The sequence below is a fragment of the Myotis davidii genome, unplaced genomic scaffold, assembly GCF_000327345.1.
Source record: "Myotis davidii unplaced genomic scaffold, ASM32734v1 scaffold135, whole genome shotgun sequence".
In the NCBI taxonomy this organism is placed as follows: domain Eukaryota; kingdom Metazoa; phylum Chordata; class Mammalia; order Chiroptera; family Vespertilionidae; genus Myotis; species Myotis davidii.
In genome coordinates this window covers 6,130,305-6,153,163 of record NW_006289813.1, presented here as the reverse complement: position 1 = coordinate 6,153,163, position 22,859 = coordinate 6,130,305, and the positions used below count along the sequence as shown (strand labels likewise).

Below are 22,859 nucleotides of genomic sequence, written 5' to 3'. Positions count from 1 at the left end.
AAAATCTTTAAAACTCAGTGGTATAAAAGCGATTCTTTGGGAACAGAAAGGTGTCTTCTTAATTAACCTTTGAATCCTACCCACTAGCACAGTGCCTGACTTGCACAATATCTGTTAAGCTGAATATGAAGAGTAGCACACACCTGTCTTTTTGGGTTTTTTTTCTTTAAAGAATTGTAATCTCCATCTGAGTTAAAATGTCTATGTCAAAACTAACTAGAAATGAAAACGGAGACAGTTTTCAAAATGTTACAAAACAAGAGAGTAAATGTACAAACCTGCTACCAAGCAGTGCTGCGTGGCAACTGGAGACATATGATGACTATAAACTGTTTCTTCAAAATTAAATATATCTGCAGTCTGATAATCAAAAGACATTTTAAAAGTGTATTCTAATTACAGTCACAAAAGCAACAAATCCCTTATTTACTTATTTTCACATTACTAGCAATTTTTAAACTGACTTAGTAATTTATGACTTAAATATAGTAATGTTAATACCCTCAAAAACCTGATACTTTTAAATCCTGTTATTTTTAACACTTTTTTCCCTTTTGTGAGAAATAGTTTTTCTCTAACAAATCCCAGAGATTAAGATTAAAGACAGCCTGGCTCATCATCTTTCTCTCTTCCATCCTGGGACTTCAGCATCTACACACATGATCTAACCAGCACTCTGCTTCTCACTTCCATGCAACCGTGGCTACTACACTCAGGACACTCTTATCACCTACAGCTGCTCCTCCTTTAAAATCATACATTTCAGCCCAGCCAGTGTTGCTCAGTGGTTAAACAGTGACCCATGAACTGAAAGGTTGCCAGTTTGATTCCTGGTTAGGGCACATGCCCAGGTTTCGGCTGCTTAGGGATGTTGAACACCTTTCCATGTGCATATCCCTAAGCAACAGGGAAATGCAAACCAAGACCCCAATGAGGTATCACCTCATAACTTTTAGATAAAATAAACTATTATCAAAAACAAGAAGTAACAATGTTGGCAAGGATGTGAAGAAAAGAGAATCCTTGTCCACTCTTGGTGCAGCCATTATGGAAAACAGTATGGAAATTACTCAAAAAGTTAAAAATAGATCTACCATATGATCTGGCAATTCCACTCCTGGATATTCATCCAAAGAAGACAAAAACACTAATTTGAAAAGATATATGCATCCCATGTGCATTGCAGCTTTATTTAATAGACATATAGAAATATTATTCCGCCACAAGAAAGAAGGAAATCCTGACATTTGTGAAAGATAGATGGACCTTGGGGGCGTTATGCTAAGTGAAATATGTCAGAGTAAAACAAATACCAGTTGATTTCTCTTATATGTGGAACCTAAGAAAGCCAAACCAATAGAAACGGAATAAAATAGTGGTTACCAGGGGTTAGGAAGTGGGAAAAATGGGAAGATGTTGGTCATAGGGTATAAATTTCCAGTTATAAGACAAGTAAGAGAAGGAAAAAGTTGCCTAGGGAAGGGGACTTGAGACAGGGAGTACAACACAGTCAAGATAAGCTCAAAAGGCAAAAAGAGATCAATTTAGTGGCAGTAAGTCATTTATGGGAAAAGAGGTAGAAGCTAAGTTTGAGAGAGTAGGGGTGAGGTTATTGAAAACTTAGAATGTCAGGCTGAATTTAAACAATGGGAGACAGTAGTGGGTTTGGGTGAAGACAGGATGACTGTTTTATAATAAGACTAGTGGCCCAGCGCACGAAATTGTGTGCAGTTAGGGCCTAGCCTGTGATCAGGGCCATGTTCTGCCCGTTTGTGAGTCCCCAGTTCCGCCCCGCCACCTATCGATCAGAGCCTGAGGGCTGTGGGGAGGGACCAAGAGGTCTGCCTTCCGCCCGCTTGCCAGTCGCCATTGCCACTGATTGATGGGAGTCTGGCTGCCCTGATTAGGGTATTGGGGGCAATCCGGCCCGGATCAGGCCGGTCTGCTGGCCACAGTGGGTGTCATAGCGACCAGTCATTAGATCGTTATGGTCATGATGGCGTTACAGTCTCTGGCTTTTTATATATACAGATTAATTCTGAGTTAGAACTTACCATGGAAAATGTGGGAAGAAAAATGCAGGGAAACCATTTACCAGTTTTTAGTAGTAGTCTAGATATACGATAATGGTGAGAGAAAGAGAAATATGAGAATTAGAAGAAAGATTGCTAAGATTTGAGGACTAAATGGAAGTGAGGAGTGATCAATTTGTAACACGTTAAATTGGAGCAGAGGTTCTGTAGAGAGGTAGAGAAATATGGGACTAGAGTGCAGGGTAAAGATTAACACTAGAAATATAAATTTGACCAAATATCGTGAAAACTATTATCTATTGTTGACCTTTACTAAGCTATAATATTAACAATTTTCTTTTCCTTTATGTTTTTAGGTCAATAGGAGATGAGTCCAATTTCCTTCTTTTTACCACAAGACCATAGTAGTTTCAAATAATAAAGATAATAGCTAATGGCTTTTGAGCACTTACTATATGCTAGACACTGATCTAGTTTCTTTACAATATTGACCTATTTAATCTTAATGACCATTCTATAAGGAACAATCATTGTCCACATTTACAGATGAGGAAACTGCAACACAGATAGGTTGCCCAATGTTATACATCTAGTCACCAAAGTATGACCTCAAATAACCTAATTTTCCTTAATCATTATAGTGCTTTCACATCTATTACATGACCTCTTAGCAAATAATCACACCAAAAAGATTTAGAATTAAATTCCTCATCATCTTACAGAGCCATTTGGAAAGGTTTTAATATACTTACTTGTAATGTGTTTGTATCCCATACTTTCAGAGTTTTATCAAATGAGCTTGAGGTGAACATGCCAGTGTCATGAGGATACCACTGTACAGTCTCCACACTATATTTGTGAACATCAGGATGATATCTACAAAACAGCAACCAAAATTTAGAGGTAACTGACTTACGTGAGTTTGAGCTGATACTATATTAACAAATAGTAGTCTCAGGAAGGACGATATGAATGGCCAAATCTAGGTCACATGACTGTCCTAGCTGTCCGGGGAAAGAGAATGTACAGGCATCTCTAGTTTTAGGCTTCCCTAGTGTGATGTGGAGCCTGCTTTCTACTAAAGCTCTTAAAATGAGAGGCCTATTTCAGTACTGTAGCCTGGAGGGATCAGCCAGTTACACTGGACCTGTTCATGGAGGGGACAGAGATTTTTCCTTACTGAAAGAGATAACCTATTCTAGTTTTGGATTTGCTCTTCCCACTATCATTTTATCAGCACTATCATGCTTAGAATTGTTGAATTCCTCGCATACTTCCAGGATACCCCACACGATATCTCTGATGAAGGAACTTACTCTATGGCAAAAAATGCAACTGCGATGCCCATGGGATTAACCACTCTTATGTAACCCATCACCCATAGAAGCATGGTCAGGTGATGACTCAGTTATGATATCAGCTACAATACACCTTGTGAGGGTGAAGTGTAGTCCTAAAAGACGTAGTATAAGCTCTGAGCAAGTGTCAACACAGCATACGTGTCACTTTACTGAATCTTAATTCAAATGGCTGTTAAGAAACATAAGGTAATGGAGGGACATTTGAACACCTACTGAATATTTAATATAAAAAAGTATTGTGTGAGATAATGATACTGTGGTTATGATGATAAAGTCTTTATCTTCTAGAGATATAAATAATTATGAATAAAATGATATGATTCTGGATTTGCTTCAAAACAATTCTCAGAGCGTGTGGGTAGAGATGAAACAAGATTAGTTATAATTGATAGTAGTTAAGCTGGGTGATGGGTATGCAGCTCATTATATTACTCTACTTTTGTATATGTTAGAAATTTTCCATAAGATAAAAATTAACAGAAGACAACTGCAACTGGGTGAAGATAGGACCAGCATGAGTTCCGATTCCTTAAGGTGAAGGTTTGGATCACAATACCAGCTTAAGGACCTTGAACATTCGTGTGCTACCTGAAGAATGAGAACATGAAGAAGGAAAGTCTTAAGTGCCAGTTCTGGCCTTGAAATAGTTACAAAAATAAAAGGAATATAGTGCCTATCCATATTTTCTTTCTTTCTATGTCATATGTATATATACTTATATATACTGCATTAATTTAATTTCCCTTCTTTCCTCTCTCTTAACTCCACTAATTTATATAGGTTAACTATACAATTGAGCCCAGAGGTTGCATATTATTGATACAAGATCATGTAAAACTAGTGGGAAAATGGACATTATCTTGAACTGGAGTTGAATGTGGTAACTAATTAGACTTAGAGTCATCACCCTTTGGGGAAGAGGATGATACATTTTGGTCATACAGTGAATACGTGCATTAGGTTAGGCTGGAACTTTTGTCCCTCACCCCACCGCCCCAAAAAGAAAGCGTAAGCATGGGAAGAAAGGTGTATGCGGATGTTAAACAGCCAAATGGGTGGATTGTAATGGAATGTGCTCTTTTCTTGGCTGCTGAGTATGAGTATGCAAACTCCACCTGTTTTGGGCAAATCCCCTTTGTCTTATTGAAAGGCAGGACCCTGCCTCTTATTACAGAAAACAAGGGACTCCATTCTCTTTTCCTTCCCCGTGGCAGTAAGGGTATGGGCATGTGTCCTGAACTTCATCAATCCTGCCTGGGACTCTAAAACTAGCCAGTAATAAATACAAAGCCCAGGGATAGTTAGCAATTATTCATAGCTGTGGAGTTTAGACTCTGTGTTGGTGACATGTAGCAGAAACTAAATTGTTCCTGTGGAATAAATAACCTTGATGGTGTTCCCTATTCTAGTTTCTCTTGCTTTTGCTCATTTTCTACATTTAATTCTTCCAACTTCCTGCCAGTTATGTGAGAAACTAATTATCTTTCCAATAAATTTCTTTTTTAACCAATATTCCAACAAATTTCTGCTTAAGAAAAGCAGAATTAAGTTCTATTTACTCCTAAGAATCTTGATCTACAAAGAGATATTCCAGTTTTAAACAAAATAAATTTTTAATGTGGTGATCACAAATAAAAGCTCATTTATATTTTAAATTAAAAATGTTTTCAATTTTAAATAGGACAAAATATTATATTATTCCCTTACTATGTATGATCTGTTATTCTCATTCACATTTAATAAGAATTTTCGTAGAGGAAAAAAGCCTTTTTGGTGCTCAAGAACAAATACATTAAGTAAAGCCAAAATAAATATCAGGAAACCATCTAAGCCACATTAACTCAACAACAATTTTTACTGAAATTATTTTTTAAAGTTAGTTTATAAAGCCTTTGGATATAAATATGCTACTTTAACTCATTTTGTAAAGATGCTTACTATAAGCCTATGTTATACTTTAAAAGACAGAGTGAATCCAAAGTAAAGCAAAAGGCTGATACACTAAGCATTTACTTGACTTTACACACCAGAAAAGCAGATCATCGTCTTCATGGAATAACATTATATAGCATGTGGTATATATAACACACTATTTTGCTATATAACAAATTAAACAATGTTAAATGTTATCTCAGATAATTAATATGACTTTTCTACACTTAAAAATTTAGATTTTTTTGGAAGTAGTGAAGACTATAAAATGGTATAATTTTTATAAGAAACCACATTTCAGAGTATTTTAGATGGTAGCTTGCTATGAACTAAGTTTCCCTATAACTGCATTACTTTAAATTCACACAGTGGCTTTACAGTTTCCAGCATGCTTTTTGAAAGATAGTATTTCATTTAAATAACATTTCATTTCTCACAGAAACCTTTAAGAACAATCAGAGGCTCAGAGAAATATTTCCTAAGTCTATATTTCCTAAATGAAGCACCAGAGCCAAGAAACAATCATAAATCTCTTAAACATTTCATGGACTCACACACCTCTTCTAACGCCTTGGGAACACCTTTAATACAGAGTGGTTGTTATATTAATGTTCATGACTTTTTCCTCTTAAAAGCATTTTCTCAACACCTATTCCTTCTGTAAACTCAAAGGTCTTTTCAACATCAGATCAGATACAGGTGACAAGAAGTGACCATTATGAACAAATAAAACATTTTATTAAAATGAAGAGTCCCAGGTTCGATTCCAGTCAAGGGTATGTGCCTTGGTTGCAGGCACATCCCTGGTGGGAGGTGTGCGAGAGGCAGCTGATTGATGTTTCTCTCCCATCAATGTTCCTAACTCTTTATCCCTTTCCCTTCCTCTCTGTAAAAAAATCAATAAAATATATTTAAAAATTAAAAAAAATAAAACCACAAAACATTTTATTAAAGCCTTAAAAATAATTCTCACAAGCCTGGAAAGACAGTAAAGAATAGTCAGAAAATTCAAGACAAAAAGAGGTATGTTTTTAAGTTAGGAAGCTTTAAGTAAGTAGAGGAAAGAGGGCTGTGTGTGCATGTGCATCTCTGTTTGGTGAGGGATTGCCAGTATATTCATTGCTTCTAGCCATTTTTTTTTCTATTAATATCAACTGAAATATCCAATTTGTGTTTATAATTAGCTGAGAGACTCATAAATGACTCTTACTCTAAGTGGTACTAAAAGCTAATAGCTCACTGAAGCGTGCTACATAAGTAGAGAATAAAAAGCATATAAGCCCTAGCTGGTTTGGCTCAGTGCATAGAGCACTGGCCTGCGGACTGAAGGGTCCCAGGTTCAATTCCGGTCAAGGGCACATGCCCAGGTTGCGGGTTCCATCCCCAGTGTGGAGCCTGGAGGAGGCAGCCGATCAATGATTCTCTCTCATCATTGATGTTTCTCTCTCTCTAACTCTCCCTTCCTCTCTGAAATCAATAAAAATATATTTTTCAAAAAGCACATAATCAAAAGTTTTTAAATAAAATCCCTTTGAAAAATGATGTTTTGGGAAAGTCTCATTAAAAATAACTACACCTGAATTTGTTATTATTTTTTAAGAAGATGTCAAGGAATACCCAAGTAAATACATCATGTGAACAAGTTGCTTGAGACATTCATTCATATGACTGCTATTTTCATAGTTTGCATTTGATGCAAAAAACACTCAACTTTTTATAAATTAATGAATTACTTTTTTAATACACACCTGTCAACAGAACACACTGCTTTACATGTGTAACAAGGTTGTCTGCTGGAGTTCTCAAGATCATAAAGTACAATCACACCATCTGAACCACCTGATAACATGCTAATAATAAAAAAGTTAACATTTATCATTTTATGTAGTTCAATTATTTATGTTTGCATATTTCTGAAAATTACTGATCTTTAAAAACCCACATATATTATGCCCACAAGTATCAAGTAAAACTTAATCTAGACTTCAATAAACTAAATTCTCTTAATCTAATATTTGCAGAATGAATATGAAAAGATTCATTGTGATCATTTAAAATTTACCTTTATGATACCACAAAGAGGGGACAGTAGTAACATGATAGCAAAAGCTATTTCTTACTAGAAAGTAAAATATTATAAAGTAATTGTAAATGTCCTAATTATAATTGTGCTAAATAGAAATGGAATCAGATAGACTAGCTGATTATTACTGATGCCAGCTAGCTATCTGATCCTGGGCAAGTTACTTTACCTGTTTCAGACTTCAAACATTTTAGAAAAGGGGGACAGTTTCACCTAAATCATAAAGTTGATGTAAATATAAAAGTAATAGGCAAAGTGCCTTTTATATTGCCTGGCAAAAAAAATGGTTATCAATAAATGTTAGGTTCTATCCATTATGAACATTTTTACTCAATTCATTCAACTTTGAGACCTGTAATATGCTAGGCACTCTGCTAATACAACTGTGAACAAGATAGGCATGATTCCTGGATTCCCAGAGTTTAAAATCTAGTAGGGAAGAGATACAGAGCTATGAATTTATATATCTATATAAAGTATTGCTATTTGCTAATATTATTGCTCACCATCAATCCTCATGTTGCTGACTATTCATTCTGGTTCTCTGATTTTATTCTCTGGTAGATTCCCAAGAATCATATTCCCTGAATTCTTGTACGTTAGTGACAATTTGCCCTTGAAAATCTGACTGGATATAAAATCTTTGATTCACATTTTATCTCCTTAAACACCTTAGATAAGAAACTTCATTTCTTTGGATAAAGCCCAAAATATATAAATATTTGCTAACATTATAATTTTCTTTCCCTTACTTGTAATTTCAGATCTTATTTCTTCTAGGAAAGTCTTCTTGGATTATAGTTTTTATTCTGTTCTTTTCCTTTGGGTCTCTTCTCCAGGAACTCCAATTGTACATGTAGTTGAACTCCTTGGCCTGTCATCTATATATGTCTCTATCTTTCAAATCCTTTTCCTTTCTCCATTTCTTTCTTTTTTAAATTTATCTTTATTGTTGAAAATATTACAGATGTCCTCCTTTTTTCCCATTAACCCCCTCCATCCCACACCTTGCCACTCTAGGCCTCCATTTCTTTTTTACTTAATACTAGAGGCCTGGTGTACGACATTCGTGCACTGGAAGAGGGGAGGGGTCCTTAGCACTGCCGCAGAGGCCGGAAAGGCTCCTGCCACCTCCGCTGCATTTGCCACCATGAGCCGGGATTCTGGCAGAGCGGAACTCCCCCTGTGGGAGTGCACTGACCACCAGGGGGCAGCTCCTGCATTAAGTGTCTGCCCCCTGGTGGTCAGTGCGCATCATAGCAACCAGTCATTCCACCATTCAGTCGATTTGCATTTTCAGGTTTTATTATATAGGATTTCTCCTTCTTTCCAACTTCACCTAAGGCATTATATCTTGTATTTATTTGCTTGTGTTCCTTATGCTTTACTCTTCAATTCTGAAACATTTTTCTTTTATTTCTAATTTTTTCTTGAATCTGATCATCTCATTTCTGAGTTTTTCTAATTATAACTTATGTTATTCTTTCATATACTGTATCTTTTGAAAATGACTTTTAGTTTTGAAATATTAGGTTAAAGTTCTCATTACTTTATTAGCATATCTTTCTGGCACAACTGTGTGGTCTATTGGTACATAACATTTACTTACTGTCTTTGTTCTTATAATAATTTTGTATGTAATTTGACTTTAATCTGTTCTTTTCTCATTTTTACATAATATTTTCTCAAACTTTTAGAAGGGAGACTTGGTTTAGAATATTTCTATTTTCTACTTCTAGAGCATTTTCTTCTTTTTTGTAAGATGCTCAAAATATGACAGCTTGTTTTCAGAGATTTCCTGGTTTGTTACCTCTCCCACATTTATCTTGGCCATCTTTTTCCTTTGTTCTAGTGTCCCTATATTACTTAATTTGGATTCTATTCCAGTAGTTTTCCTCAATATAGGGTTCTGTCCTACAGGGGATCTGGATTTGATTAGCTAAAGAGATATAAGGCCGAGACGCTCCAGCTCCACAGGTCTTACTGTGAACCCCTTGAACAATCAGAATATGCCATCCTCTCCCACTTTCAGCTGCTTAGTCAAACTGACTTGCTGAGTTTTCAACTGACTGCTGGTTATGTTAGAGCTATCAGGTCTATCTGATGCCCCAATGCTTTTAATTGCCTTCCCTGGTATACATGCTGATGCCACACAGATCTTGCAGTTACATGTATCAGTTTACTCCCACTCATTCACACGTTGGTTTGTGAGGATACTTCTTTGCTATTTAAAGTACTTGTCCATAAACAGTTTGTGCCAGAAATGAACACACTTTCTTCACTGAGAAAGTCTTGCTACAAAAAAATCTCAGCTCATCTAATCTGTGTGCTTAGTGACATAGTAGATGTACATTCTGGTACAAGCTCCTTATCTTGTGATGAACCAGTTACAAAGGGTTCATGAAATAGCAGCATGTTTTAAGTAGCACCAATTTACAGGCTTGTTTTAAGAAAAAGTCAATACCAATTTGTAGAACAATTAGGTTAATTTAAAAGCAGTTCTTCAGAATTCTTTGATCAAAGAGTTCTAAAGTCCAACTGACGGTGGGCAAATAGTTGTTTTTTTATTCGTTAGCTTCATTACATTTTGTAGTTTTTACTCTATGTCTATACAGAAATATTTACAACGTTTATCTACAACTTTTAGTTTGATTGATAAAGTGTTACAGCTTATTTGGATACAGCTGTGAGTTACATGTGTTCCACAACCAATTTCAAAAACCTTTATGCTTTATATTTGAGCTTTGTGAAATGCATTTTTTTAAATCACAGCACTACATGTATTATAACAACAAAAATAAATGTTTTTAAAGTTGAATTCTTAAACTGAATTTAAATGGTATTTACAATAATGCCAAATATTTCATCTTTGCTAGAATGACTTCCAAAAGCTTGATTCCAGTAATTGGATGAAAAAACTGAACCATTATCGGAATTGACTGTACTTGAACTACACAATGGTACGGACATTATTTTACAGTAAGATTATTATTATGTAATAGAGTAAACCCAGTAAGAGATACAGCTTTATGTTTTTATATGGAAAAGGTAACCTGGTATTAAAGAGGAATAAAAGTAATTATAAGAATTGAGACGGTATACAAGAAAAGTCGAGATTTACAGAATGACATGCAAATGTACTCTACGCAGTTGCACCTATTAAAATGTTATTTTTAGGCTGATGTCTTAAAATAACTCCTAACTTTGGAAATAAATACTTCTTTACCAGATTTGTGTATCCTGGTTTTCATTCCAGTTTTCAGTGAATTCACTACAGCTCTCATGGTGGTTGGTAAATATTAACAAGTATTTAGGGCAAGTTTCATGTACATTGATTTTCTTAAGAAAAAGGATATCAGCATTTAATTTTCCATTAATATACAATTTGCTTTTTATTTCTCTCTTTGCTACCAAAAGGGTTTGATGTAAAATACAAGTCTTAGCAAACAATGAAATAGCTGTAGATTTTTACCACGCAATGAAGGGGGGAACACTGCAGCGAGAATCTTGACTTTTCTTTATATGCTCTGCAAAAAGACTCCTCAGCTTATATTTCTCATACATATTTCATGCACATATAATCTAGAATTTCCCACATTTCTCAATGAATCTGTCAACTGGTAGCCTACTGGCTTCATGTATTTCACAGATGAAACAACTGATCATTATCCCACATGGCTGGCTGGAGAATCTGTACTAAACATTCTTCCACCAGAATCCAGGACCAAAAGAAATTAGCTGTTCATATTTGCATTATATTATATATAAATGCCCTACAGCTGCCCTTGAATGGAAGGTGTTAAGTTAAGCCTTGAAAAGGTCAGGAAAAAGAAAAGAGTTATCACTGGTCATCTTTTAGATTTAACCATGTGTTAAAGTGAGGATTTGTTTACTCTTCATGTTTCTCATATACTACCATGTGAGGCCAGCACAGAAGCTGGAAATGAAAAATAAAATTCTATCAAACCTTCCTTGGCTTATTTTAATGTTAATAATAGTTATAGTAATAATACTTCATTACATATATGCTACACATAAAACATGATAAACTTTTCTTTAGTTACTTCTACACTTGTTATAATTAACTAGAGGCCTAGTGCACGAGTTCGTGCACCAGTAGGGTCTCTCAGCCTGGTCTGCGGGATCAGGTCGAAATTGGCTCTCTGACATCCCCCGAGGGGTCCCAGATGGCGAGAGGGCTCAGGCCAGGCTGAGGGACCCAACTGGTGCATGATTAGGGCCAGAGAGGGACACGGGAAGTTGGCCAGCCGGGGAGGGACCGTAGGAGGGCTTCAGGTTGTGTCTGGCCCATCTCACTCAGTCCCAATTGGCTGGACCCCAGCAACAAGCTAACCTACCAGTCAGAGCATCTGCCCCCTGGTGGTCAGTGCACATCATAGTGACTAGTCGACCAATCAACTGTCTGCCCCCTGGTGGTCAGTGCACATCATAGCGAGTGGTTGAGCAGCCTTAGCATATCATTAACATATTATGCTTTCATTGGTTGAATGGACAACTGGACACTTAGCATATTAAGCTTTTATTATATACGATAGACTACATGAAGGGTTTTGAACTTTCCTGTAGTCATATGGGGGTCAAGATGAATTTTAAGTGGGGTAATGACATGTTCTGATTTGCATTTTTCCAAGCACTTCAGCTTGGAAAATTTAAATTGATAAATTCAGCTGAGGACACCTAGTGGACAAAAGCTTACATTACAGTATGCTAAATAAATTCCCATGAGTATTTCTTATGCCTTAAGTATAAATATAAAATGAGTATGTTTAACTCAACAATTAGGCACACTTAAATATATTTTATAAATATAAAATGAGTATGTTTAACTCAACAATTAGGCACATTTCCCAAATCTGTGGGAAAAGGACCAAATGGTATAAAAGTATAGGTGATAATGCTTTGGATTAGTAGGAGTAATGCAACCAGTAATGATATGCCAGGTCCCATGCTAATCACCCTATATAATAAAAGCTTAATGTTCCAGGTGTCCGGTCAGCCATTCAACCAATCAAAATGTAATATGCTAATGATATGCTAAGGCCGCTCAACCACTCGCTATGATGTGCACTGATCAGCAGGGGGCAGACTCTCCGACCCATAGGTTAGCTTGCTGCTGGGGTCTGGCTGATCGGGTCTGAGCGAGACAGGCTGAACACGCCGGGGAGCCCTTTCGCAGTCCCTTCCTGGCTGGCCAAACTCCTGCATCCCCCCCAGCCCCGATAGTGCACCAGTGGGGTCCCTCAGCCTGGCCTGTGCCCTCTTGCAATGTAGGACCCCTCAGGGGATGTCCGAGGCTGGTTTCAGCCCAACGGCAGAATGACCAGTTGCTGTGAAGCGCACTGACCACCAGGGAGCAGACACTCAACGCAGGAGTTGCCCCCTGGTGGTCAGTGTGCTCCTACAGAGGGAGGGCCGCTCAGCCAGAAGCGGGGCTCATGGCCGGCAAGTGCAGCAGTGGTGGCGGGAGCCTCTCCTGCCTCCACAGCAGCGCTATGGATGTTGGACATCCCCCAAGGGCTCCCAGACTGCGAGAGGGCACAGGCCGGACTGAGGAACCACCCCCTAGAGGGCACAGATTTTGTGTACTGGGCCTCTAGTGTTATATATATATAATATCAATGAATCTTCACAATAAACTTGTTGGTATTATTGTTCCCATTGTATAGCTAAGGCTACTAAGAATTAGAAAAGTTAGATAAATTGCTCATGGTCACTCAGCTGATAAGTAGTCACACAGCTAATAAGTGGTAAAACCAAATAAAAGTCTGGTTTGCTTAAAACAATGTTTTAAAATATACTTTTACTTTTTAATATTCCCTCCCCCATCAGTCTCGTTGAGAGTAGCAACTACAGTTACATATCCCAGCACTTAAACGCTTTCTGAATTAAAAGTGAATACATTTATATTAAAGTAGTTTCTAGATGTTATACATGGAAAAATTTTGTAGGTATGAAGCTCTGTATTTATTTAAAATTAGTAAGACCAGATAAAAATTCTAAAACTTAAAATTTTTACTAATTATTTATGAACCTTTACATAATTAATCTGAAAGCAAGATTTTACTGTTTCTCACTTAGAAAGAAAAATGTTTAAACTTACTATCTCCCTTCAACAGGTTCAATGTCCAGGCTGTTAACTCCATTGCTGTGGATCCTTTCAACATCTCTGTCTTTGTTTAACTCCAGTCCCAAAACCCTTAAAAATTAAACAAGAGAGGGGGGAGATAAAATTAAACAATAAGAAAATAATTCAAACATAAAAAATGTCCTTAATCTTACTAAGATTACAGATAGTACAAAAATCACAAGTAGGCCCTGGCCAGGTGGCTCAGCTGGTTGCAGCACCATCCCACATGCCAAAAAGGTTACAGGTTCACTCTGATCAGGGCACATACTAGGTTGTGGGTTCGATCTAGTGTTTCTCACATCCATATTTCTTTCTTTCTCTCTCCCTGCTTTCCTATTTCTCTAAAATAAATAAAGACATATCCTTGGAGGGTAGGAGAGACTTAAAAAATGCAAGTAATGCTTAAGTCTTTTTCTATCAGACATCCAAAAATTTTTATGCATTTTTAAAGACCTTACACAAATATTTAAAATATCAAAATACTAACAATTATATGTAAAGAATTTTTCCTGAAGTACTATCTTGAACTTAATATATATAGGTTTCAAATGTAGGTTTCTATGTTACAAGATCTGTATATTATACCATGTGCTCACTACCCAAGGTCAAATCTTCTCCTGTCACCATATATTAGGACCCTCTTAGCCTCTAACCCCTTCCCTCTGGCAACCACCACACTTCTGTTTGTGTTCATGAGTTTCAGTTTTATATCCCACATGAGTGAAATCATATGGTTCTTAGCTCTTTCTGACTGACTTATTTCACTTAGCATAATGTTCTCAAGGTCTATCCACGTTGTTACAAATGGTGCTATTTCATCCTTCCTTATGCCTGAGTAGTAGTCCATTGTGTATATGTGGCACATCTTCTTTATCCAGTCCTTTAAACTTAATTTAAATAGTGTATTTTATTAAATTTTTATTCAGATATTTAGAGACATATTTTCATGAAAATTTAAATTGATAAATTCAGCTGAGGACACCTAGTGGACAAAAGCTTAAATTACAGTATGTTAAATAAATTCCCATGAGTATTTCTTATGCCTTTAAGTATAAATATAAAATGAGTATGTTTAACTCAACAATTAGGCACACTTAAATAAAGCCAATTAAATATTTATAAATAAAATTAATAAGTACTCTCATAAATTAAGATGAATGCAATTTCTGATATTCCATAACTGTAAACCATCATTATTCTGGTCAGGCTCTTAAGATTAAATGAGTTAATACATAAAAAGTGCTCATTACAATGCTTAGATATAGTAAGTGCCTAGTGAATGTTAACTATTAAAATTTGTTTCAATCTCTCGCATGTTAAAAATAATTTACATTAATTTAACCAGCATGATTTTAAAATTCATTATTGATGAATATGATGCTAATTTATATGAAATGTTTACCCCACCACATTAATCAGTTTTTTTAAAAACAATGCAGTGCTAGAAAAGTTTCAATCTGATATTTTTATGGCAGTACTGATCATTTAAAGCATTTTGGATATCATTTTAGCAGTAGCAAGTTGATTTAAAGATATACATGGCCCTTTGTCTTCTGGAAGACAGTTTAGCCATAGGTTCACTTGCTACTTCTCTGACCTTGTCCAATAACAACAATAACAGTTAATATTAAAAACTGCTATTTAATGACACTGTAATCAGTGGTAATAATAAGTGTAGTGGTAATCCTAACTGGCAGATTTCCTAGATAGTAGGTTACATTATTAAATGCTTTTCCTGAATTTTAAACTAAGATATAAGTAATTTGCCCAAGGTCATTCATCTAATAATTAGCTGAACTGCATCTGAACTCTGACTTTTTTTTCCTCCAGATCACCACGCTGAACTGACACTTCTGAACTTCCACCAGAAAATAGTTGCTCCCGTTGAAATTCCATTTCTTCTTAAAATATTTTTTCATTTGATGATTATTCAAATTATGACAGTAATATGTGTTTCTTGTAACAAGTAAAATATCAAACAAACATGTGCCAAGGTAATCAATCATCCCTTCCTTGAGTTCTCTTCTAACAATGAGAAACATGGCTTTCATTATCATTAATGTGCTTATTTATCTGGTCAGTCCCCCTGTATATAACTAAGCTCCCATCATCGCTACCATCCCCTTCGCCAACAAGGATGCTACTCGGGAGGAGGCTTGGGCTTGGATTTCTGCTCCCCCAAACACCCGTATCGCCTTGAGCTTGAGAGTTCCCACGCTTAGACCACCTCCTCGGGCTCTGAAATATCACCCTGGGCCAACCTCATTCCTGTTTGGAAGCCTACCTCTGCCCAACCTAAAGACTTTAGGACTGAATTGTTTGGGAACTATGAGAGGTTAAAATGAAGGGAAAGTGGGAGGGTAATAAGATAGGGAAACAGTGGTGAGGTGTGTGTGGAAGGTGTGCAAAAAAAAAAAGAGTTAATATAGCAAGTCTGAAACTGCTATCCTTAGAAAGGCTTACTTGCAAGATTGGCCCTTGCCTGGTTTCTGGAATGAGAACGGTTCGCTGTGCCTAAACTATTTGGAGCAAACAATATGCTTTATGTTGAACACCTGCTTTCCTCTGGGAGGCTGGCATTTTTATACATTCTAGCTACATGCGTGTACATACACGGAATTTTGGTACAGGCGCCAAAAGAAGAGTAAAGCCGAGTTTGGTAAGAGGAAAGTGATCGATAATAAGGCCAGAAAGTGTGAGGCAAGGGTAACACAGCTATTGGTCCAATTTTTACTGGCCTATTAGAAAAAAAGAGTAATGTTTCCTATACCTTCGCGTGGACTCCGCTCTTCGTAGGTGAAGAGGGTCGTCCAATCCGGCTTGTCGCGCCGACAAAAACCCTAGCATCCCGCTCTCCTGCGCAAGTAGGTACCCTGGACGCGGCCATGACAGGGCTCGGGGGCGGGGCTCTAACAACGGAGCCTCCCATTGGTAGAGCCAAGAAGCCATCTGACGAATGGTGAGCACCGTTACTGGGAGGCGTGAGGCAAGTGGGAGTTCTCCGGCTGGTGGGCGGGGCGTTCTTGTTACTGTCGCAGCCGATCCGGGTGCAGCTCACGCTGGGGTCTCGGGGGCCGACATGGGTTGGTCTCAGGATTTGTTCCGCACCGTGTGGAGAGCGCTGTCCAAGGAAGCGAAGGAGCTAGTGGGCACAGACCACTTCGGGAACAAATACTACTATATCCCGGCGTACAAGAACTGGAGAGGTGAGATGACAGCGAGGGCAACGGCGGCGCGATCAGGAACTGGGGGAAAAGTAAGGGCGCCTCGTAAACTAATGCAACGTGCGACACTGTGTTGTCACCTGAGGGGACAGTCCGAGTTCGTTCGCCCCGCCACCCCTTCACCTTGGTGGTTTTCACTGATCGCTTTCGTGTCTCGGCGCACCCCGGTCTCTCCCCGCGCGGCCGCCACGCGGGCATTGACGCCCCAGTGTTGGTCCTTGCCTTTGGGAGACGTAGACGGGGCAAGTCCACGGAGGTCTTTAGCCAAGGTCCTCCGAGCGGCAGAAAAGGGGCCTTTCCTCCTCCTGTGCCCCGCTGGGACCGGCCGGAGCGGAGTAACGGAAGGGGGAGTATCTTTAGCGCCTCTGCTCGCGTCTGTCTGCGCGTTGACCTTTCTTTCAGTAGCTTGGGACTGTCTCCGTGCGTCACCTTCCTTACAACCCAAACCCAGCAGACTGTCACTGCACCCTGACCGAGTGGAAAAGAGGTCCCCGCAAGGCCCCACGTTACTTTTCCTGCCAGTTTTCACCCCAAGGTCCCTTTGCAATAGAGCTCACTTTACAGTACGTGGCTCTAAATTGTGAGGTTTCTGTATAGAAGTCGTGCGAAGTACTTAGTGAAATGTGAGGAATTAGGGGGCGTGCCTGTGCGCTGAAATCCCATCACCTAGCGGTAGTCATAACCTCTTCTGTGGGGTTCCCACCCACACCGCGATGCCAAAGATCTTAGGCTTTGGGGTCAAAAAGGCTTGGTTTAGAATTCCAGCTTTGGCATCTAAGAGTTGAGGGATCATGGAGTATTTGTCCTCCACGAGTCTCAGCCTCTTCACTTCAAAGTTAGAGATGATGATAATGACCATTATACTGAGAAGCAGTAAGACTTACCCCAAATTGTGTTCCATTCATTTCTCATAACTCTTGACAAAGGGAACTGCCTTTTCCTTCCTCATACGGCACATAGAAAGTGCATTCTGTGATTTACCACTCAAATTTTTTTGCCTAGCCTTTTTCTGTAACTTAGTTTAATATTTTAGATGTTTCCCTGATGAGCTGCTAGACTCTTTCAGCGCAAGGAATAGCTCTTTAAAAAAAAAAAAAAAGAAAAAAAAAGCCCACGGAGAAGCTTGCGTAGTGAATTCTATGGCAGATTTTAAGCAGAGAGAAAGATATTTCTTTTCTATAAGTTATCAGTAACGTTTAAAAATACGCAAAACATCAGATTGACTTGTAATTGAAGTATAATTTACATTCAGTAAATTTTATACTTTTTGGTGTACAGTTTTATGATTCTTGAAAAATGCTTAGAGTCATGTAACTATCGTTGCCACAAGCAAAATACAGAACAGTTCCTTCACCCACCGCCCACCCTCCACTCCGCACCACTCCCGGCAAATTCCCTCCTACCCCTTAGTGCTTCATTTCCTCACCCCACACCCAGACCTTGGTAACCATTGATCTGTTTTATGTCCCTGTGGTTTTGTCTTTCATAGAATATCATTTAAACGGAATTATATGAGTGTAGTCTTTTGAATCTAGTTTATTTCACATAGCACAATGCAGTTGAGTTTCATCTTGTGTCAGTTCCTTTTTATTGCTAAATAGTAATTCTACTCTTACTTTTCCTAATACTGAGCTAAAGCTGATGTTCCCAAAATGAAATTGGTCGGCTGGAAAGGCAGAGATAGTAGTGGATAGAAGGTAACAGTGATGCCTGCTATTTATTTATTTTACATTTTATTTTTTATCCTCACCTGAGAACATGTTTCCTTGGTTGTCCTATAATGGTCTTATTTATTGATTGATTTGTTTTCTTATTTTTGCAGTTTGTATAAATTGAGCTTCTTTACATTTTGATTGCTGATGTGTTTTTAAGCCTCTTGTAATTTATGGGTTCTCTCTTTATGTTGATTCCCCCCTCCCTGCCCAACACACAAACCTCTGCTTTTTAAATTAGTGGATGTTGGAAAAAAGCTACTTTTTTATTTTTTTAAAAGGTATTTTAAATATATTTTTATTGATTTCAGAGTGGAAGGGAGAGGGAGAGAGAGATAGAAACATCAAAGATGAGAGAGAATCATGGACTGGCTGCCTCCTGCACGCCCCCTACTGGGGATTGAACCAGCAACCCAGGCATGTGCCCTTGATCAGAATCGAACTCAGGACCCTTAGTCCCCAGGTTGATGCTCTATCCACTGAGCCAAACCGGCTAGGGCAAAAACTATTTCTTTAAAAAAAAATTGTATTGACTGATTTTAGAGAGTACAGAAGAGAGTGAAACATCAGATTTATGTTTCACTTATTTATGCATTCATTGGTTGATTCTTATATATCCCCTGACTGGGGATCTGCAATCTTCATATATCAGGGATGATACTCTAACCAACTGAGGTACCAGAACAGGATGCTACTTGTTTTTTAAAAAATAATGGCATTAACCCATTCATATTTGTTGTAATAAGTGGTAAACTTAGCGTTACTTTAGTAATCTTGATTTTTATGTTTTTTGTTAATTATATTTTCTTATTCTTGACTACCCTCCTTAGATGTGTTTTACAGCACAGCCTCCATTCTACTTGAAATTGGCTATTTTTATCGAGTGAGGTCTGAGTGAATGCTACAGCCTGTGTCTTCCTACAGGGCTGTGATAGAATTTCTCTGGGAGAACTGTACTTAGTATTTAGGATGCCTTCACTTTCAGCCTCTGCAAATGGGAATCTTTTTTTTTTTTAAATATATTTTATTGATTTTTTACAGAGAGGAAAGGAGAGAGATAGAGAGTTAGAAACATCGATGAGAGAGAAACATCGATCAGCTGCCTCCTGCACACTCCCCACTGGGGATGTGCCCGCAACCCAGGTACATCCCCTTGACCGGAATCGAACCTGGGACCTTTCAGTCGGCAGGCTGACGCTCTATCCACTGAGCCAAACCGGTTTCAGCTGCAAATGGGAATCTTAAGTGTCAGTATCAAGTCAGAGTTGTAGGAGCCTTTGAGAAAGGGGGATGGAGCTCACTGGGATACTTAGCACATACTATTGTTAAGAGTCTTTTGATTTTCTTTTAACCTTATTTTGTGACATCTTACAAGCAGTTCATATTAGTGATAGCTAGAACTCCCTGTGGGGGCACTGGTGGCATTTCCAAATTCCTTTGACTTGACTCTTACCCCTTATTTGCCCTTGCTCTCAGTCCTGCTGCTCTAAGCGTAGGATTTTCTCAGTACTTCTTTTTGAGAAACCCACATAGATTCTTTCCAGTGTAGCCTGTATGTCTGTGCTGATTCACAGGCCAGTCAGCACTGCTGAGGTTGCCTTCCATCTCATCCTGTATCATTTATTGTTTTTCTCATGTGACAGATATTTATTCAGCACTGCTTTATGCAAAATATATTCATTCTACGTATCTTAGATTTGTTGGCCTTAGTTTCTGACCTATTAGTACCTTTATCTGTTTCACAGTTTAGCTATATACCCTCTCATATAGTACTAGAGGCCCGGTACGTGGATTCATGCACTGTGGGGGCTGTGGCCTGCAGGGATCGACCTGCTGTGGGAGCGCTGCTCATCCCGGTCAGCCACATGGTGCTCCCACTGTGGGAGCGCACTGACCACCAGGGGGCAGCTCCTGCATTGAGTGTCTACTCCCTGGTGGTCAGTGTGCATCATAGCGACTGGTCGACCAGTCGTTCTGGCTGTTCCACCATTTGGTTGCTGGGCTTTTATATATATAGATAGATTCTTTAGTAATCTCAATAAGATTTGGGAAGCTAAATAACATAAACATAAATCAGTGGCTATTTTAGACTGAAGTTTGCATATTTAATTTGAAACAAATTAAAAATATATTTTCTTCTCCATTTTGTTCTCAACATAGCCTCCAATCTTTTTAGTAATGCTTACATTAATGAAAGATAGCATACATTCATTGTGAACCTTGATTATTTCATGTATCTACAACAACCATATAACTAGGTATTATTATCCTCATCTTAAACATGGGTGATTGTTTTGTTCTGAATACTTAAATGAGAGTCATGTATACATACCTGGGTACAGAGTTGTTACTCAAAAAACAGCTGTTAAATGAATTGAGATATTTATGGACCCAGAATTATAAAAATAAAAACAAAAATATTTTTTAAACCACAGGAAATGATAAATTTGTTTTAGAAAATCTTAAAACAGACGATTAAGATAAATAAATATTTTAAATTCTCCCCTAAGGATATGATTTTATTGATTTTTTTAGAGAGAGAGGAAGGGGAGAGAGAGAGATACATCAATGTGAGAAAGAAACATCGATCGGTTGCCTCCTGTATGTGTCCGGAATAGGAATGGAACACACAACCTTGGTATGTGTCCTGACCAGGAATTGAACCCACAACCTTTTGGTGTACAGGACCACACTCCAACCAGTTGAGCCACCTGGCCAGGGCAAGGTATATTTTTATTTATGATAAATAGGCCAAATTATTCTTCAAAGACTAAAAGACTCTCATGTCTTTTCCATAACCTTTCTAGTGTAATTCCTATTTGGATTTAGCTTAGTCAGTGACCTTCTAAGTTTAGTTTTATTGCTAGCATCAAACTTCCGTTAAGATACCCAATCTAGTTTTTTTTTCCTTTTAGGATGAACAAATCATCTGATAATTCAAAACTTGCATCGTCCACTGTTATATGTACTTATTTAGCTGTTTTTGATGATGTCACCTCAACCTATTTGTATTTAGTATTTAAATATACTAAAAACTTTAATAATTTAATATTCAATTAAGACATAGTTATTAAGGCCCTAGCTGGTACGGCTCAGTGGATAGAGCATTGGCCGCAGACTGAAGGGTCCCTGGTTAGATACCTCAGTTGCAGGTTCGATCCCTGGCCCTCGTCCAGGGGTGTGTGGGAAGCAACCAATCAATGTGCCTCTCTCACATCGATGTTTCTCTTCCTCTCCCTTCCACTCTCCCTAAAAATCAATGGAATAATCCTTGGGTAAGCAAAAAAACAAAAAACATAGTTATTAAGAATTAGACAAATTAAATGGTCAAAATTATTAAGAAGGTGTGTCTTGTTTCAGTGGGTAATTGGAAGATCCCGATACAGCTCGATTGAATGTGATAATCTTAACATTTAGGAAATAATGAAAACATTTTCGATTTTCCCAGCAGGTGGCAGAATTGTTTTAAAAAATGAAGGTTGTCAGATTATTAAATATTTTCTTCAAGCTGATTTCAGAGAGGTATCTTTTTTCTAAAATAATTGGATTTATATATATATTTCCTCCAAATAAACCCTGCATTATTGCTTTATTACCTGCTAACTTTTAAGACAAGAATTTTAAAATGACACTATGAATCATTCCTAGTCAGTAATGCACAATGATGTAAGTAGCAATTGTATTTTAAAGAATTGACCAAAAAATTTAAAAATCATGAATATAATTTTACCAACAGTAAGTAATATACTGTCTTGAGCTTTTAGTGAACATATAATCATCACTATGGACATCATCAAATTGATAGATTATCCTAAAAGATCTTATTATTTTAGCGAAAACATGCCTTCTATTCAGGGGTATCTAAAAAAAGAACTTTTTAAAAAAATTTTTGGAATATAAAATAATAATTATAAACTTTAAAAAAATATTTTTTTGTATTGATTTCAGAGAGGAAGGGAGAGGGAAGGAGAGATAGAAACATTAATGATGAAAGAGAAACATCGACGGCTACCTCTTATACATCCCACACTGGGGATCGAACCCACAACCCCGGCATGTGCCCTGACCAAGAATTGAACTGTGACCTCCTGGTTCATAGGTTGAGTTCAACCACTGAGCCACCACAGCCGGGCATAAGGGCCCATTTAAAGAGGACTCCTCCTCCGAGAAGTCCTCTTCTCTAGCCTTCACTTCCCGTGGTTAGAACCCACATCTGTGATCCTCGTTCCTGCTAAGCTGTGTCTTCACAATACAGTCAGGTGAAAATCTGGAAGTGACATGGTTCAGGGAGCCCCATAGTCAAGGTTAACTCAGCAGTTAACCATTCCTTAATTTCCTGCATTTCCCTGTTTCTCCCCACCACTGA

At 37.9% G+C, this 22,859-nt stretch overlaps 2 protein-coding genes across 3 annotated transcripts in view; one reads left to right on the top strand and one right to left on the bottom strand.

Moving 5' to 3' along the window:
- The window catches only part of ERCC8 (excision repair cross-complementation group 8), a 37,572-nt gene extending 21,020 nt beyond the window's left edge, over nt 1–16,552 (bottom strand). The window contains exons 1-5 of one of the 2 annotated variants that reach the window (XM_006762432.2): nt 16,328–16,552; nt 13,531–13,626; nt 7,075–7,176; nt 2,786–2,909; nt 279–360 (exon numbers count right to left, since the gene is read on the bottom strand). In XM_006762432.2, the coding sequence (XP_006762495.2) occupies nt 279–360; nt 2,786–2,909; nt 7,075–7,176; nt 13,531–13,626; nt 16,328–16,506 (583 nt within the window). In that variant the 5' untranslated portion in view covers nt 16,507–16,552. The remainder of the gene's footprint in view (nt 1–278; nt 361–2,785; nt 2,910–7,074; nt 7,177–13,530; nt 13,627–16,327) is intronic. The other variant, XM_015563077.1, reaches the window with a different exon arrangement.
- A 2-nt stretch (nt 16,553–16,554) lies between these two features.
- NDUFAF2 (NADH:ubiquinone oxidoreductase complex assembly factor 2) overlaps nt 16,555–22,859 on the top strand; it is a 114,528-nt gene continuing 108,223 nt past the window's right edge. The window contains exon 1 of the mRNA XM_006762431.2: nt 16,555–16,763. Within this exon, the coding sequence (XP_006762494.1) occupies nt 16,637–16,763 (127 nt within the window). The 5' untranslated portion in view covers nt 16,555–16,636. The remainder of the gene's footprint in view (nt 16,764–22,859) is intronic.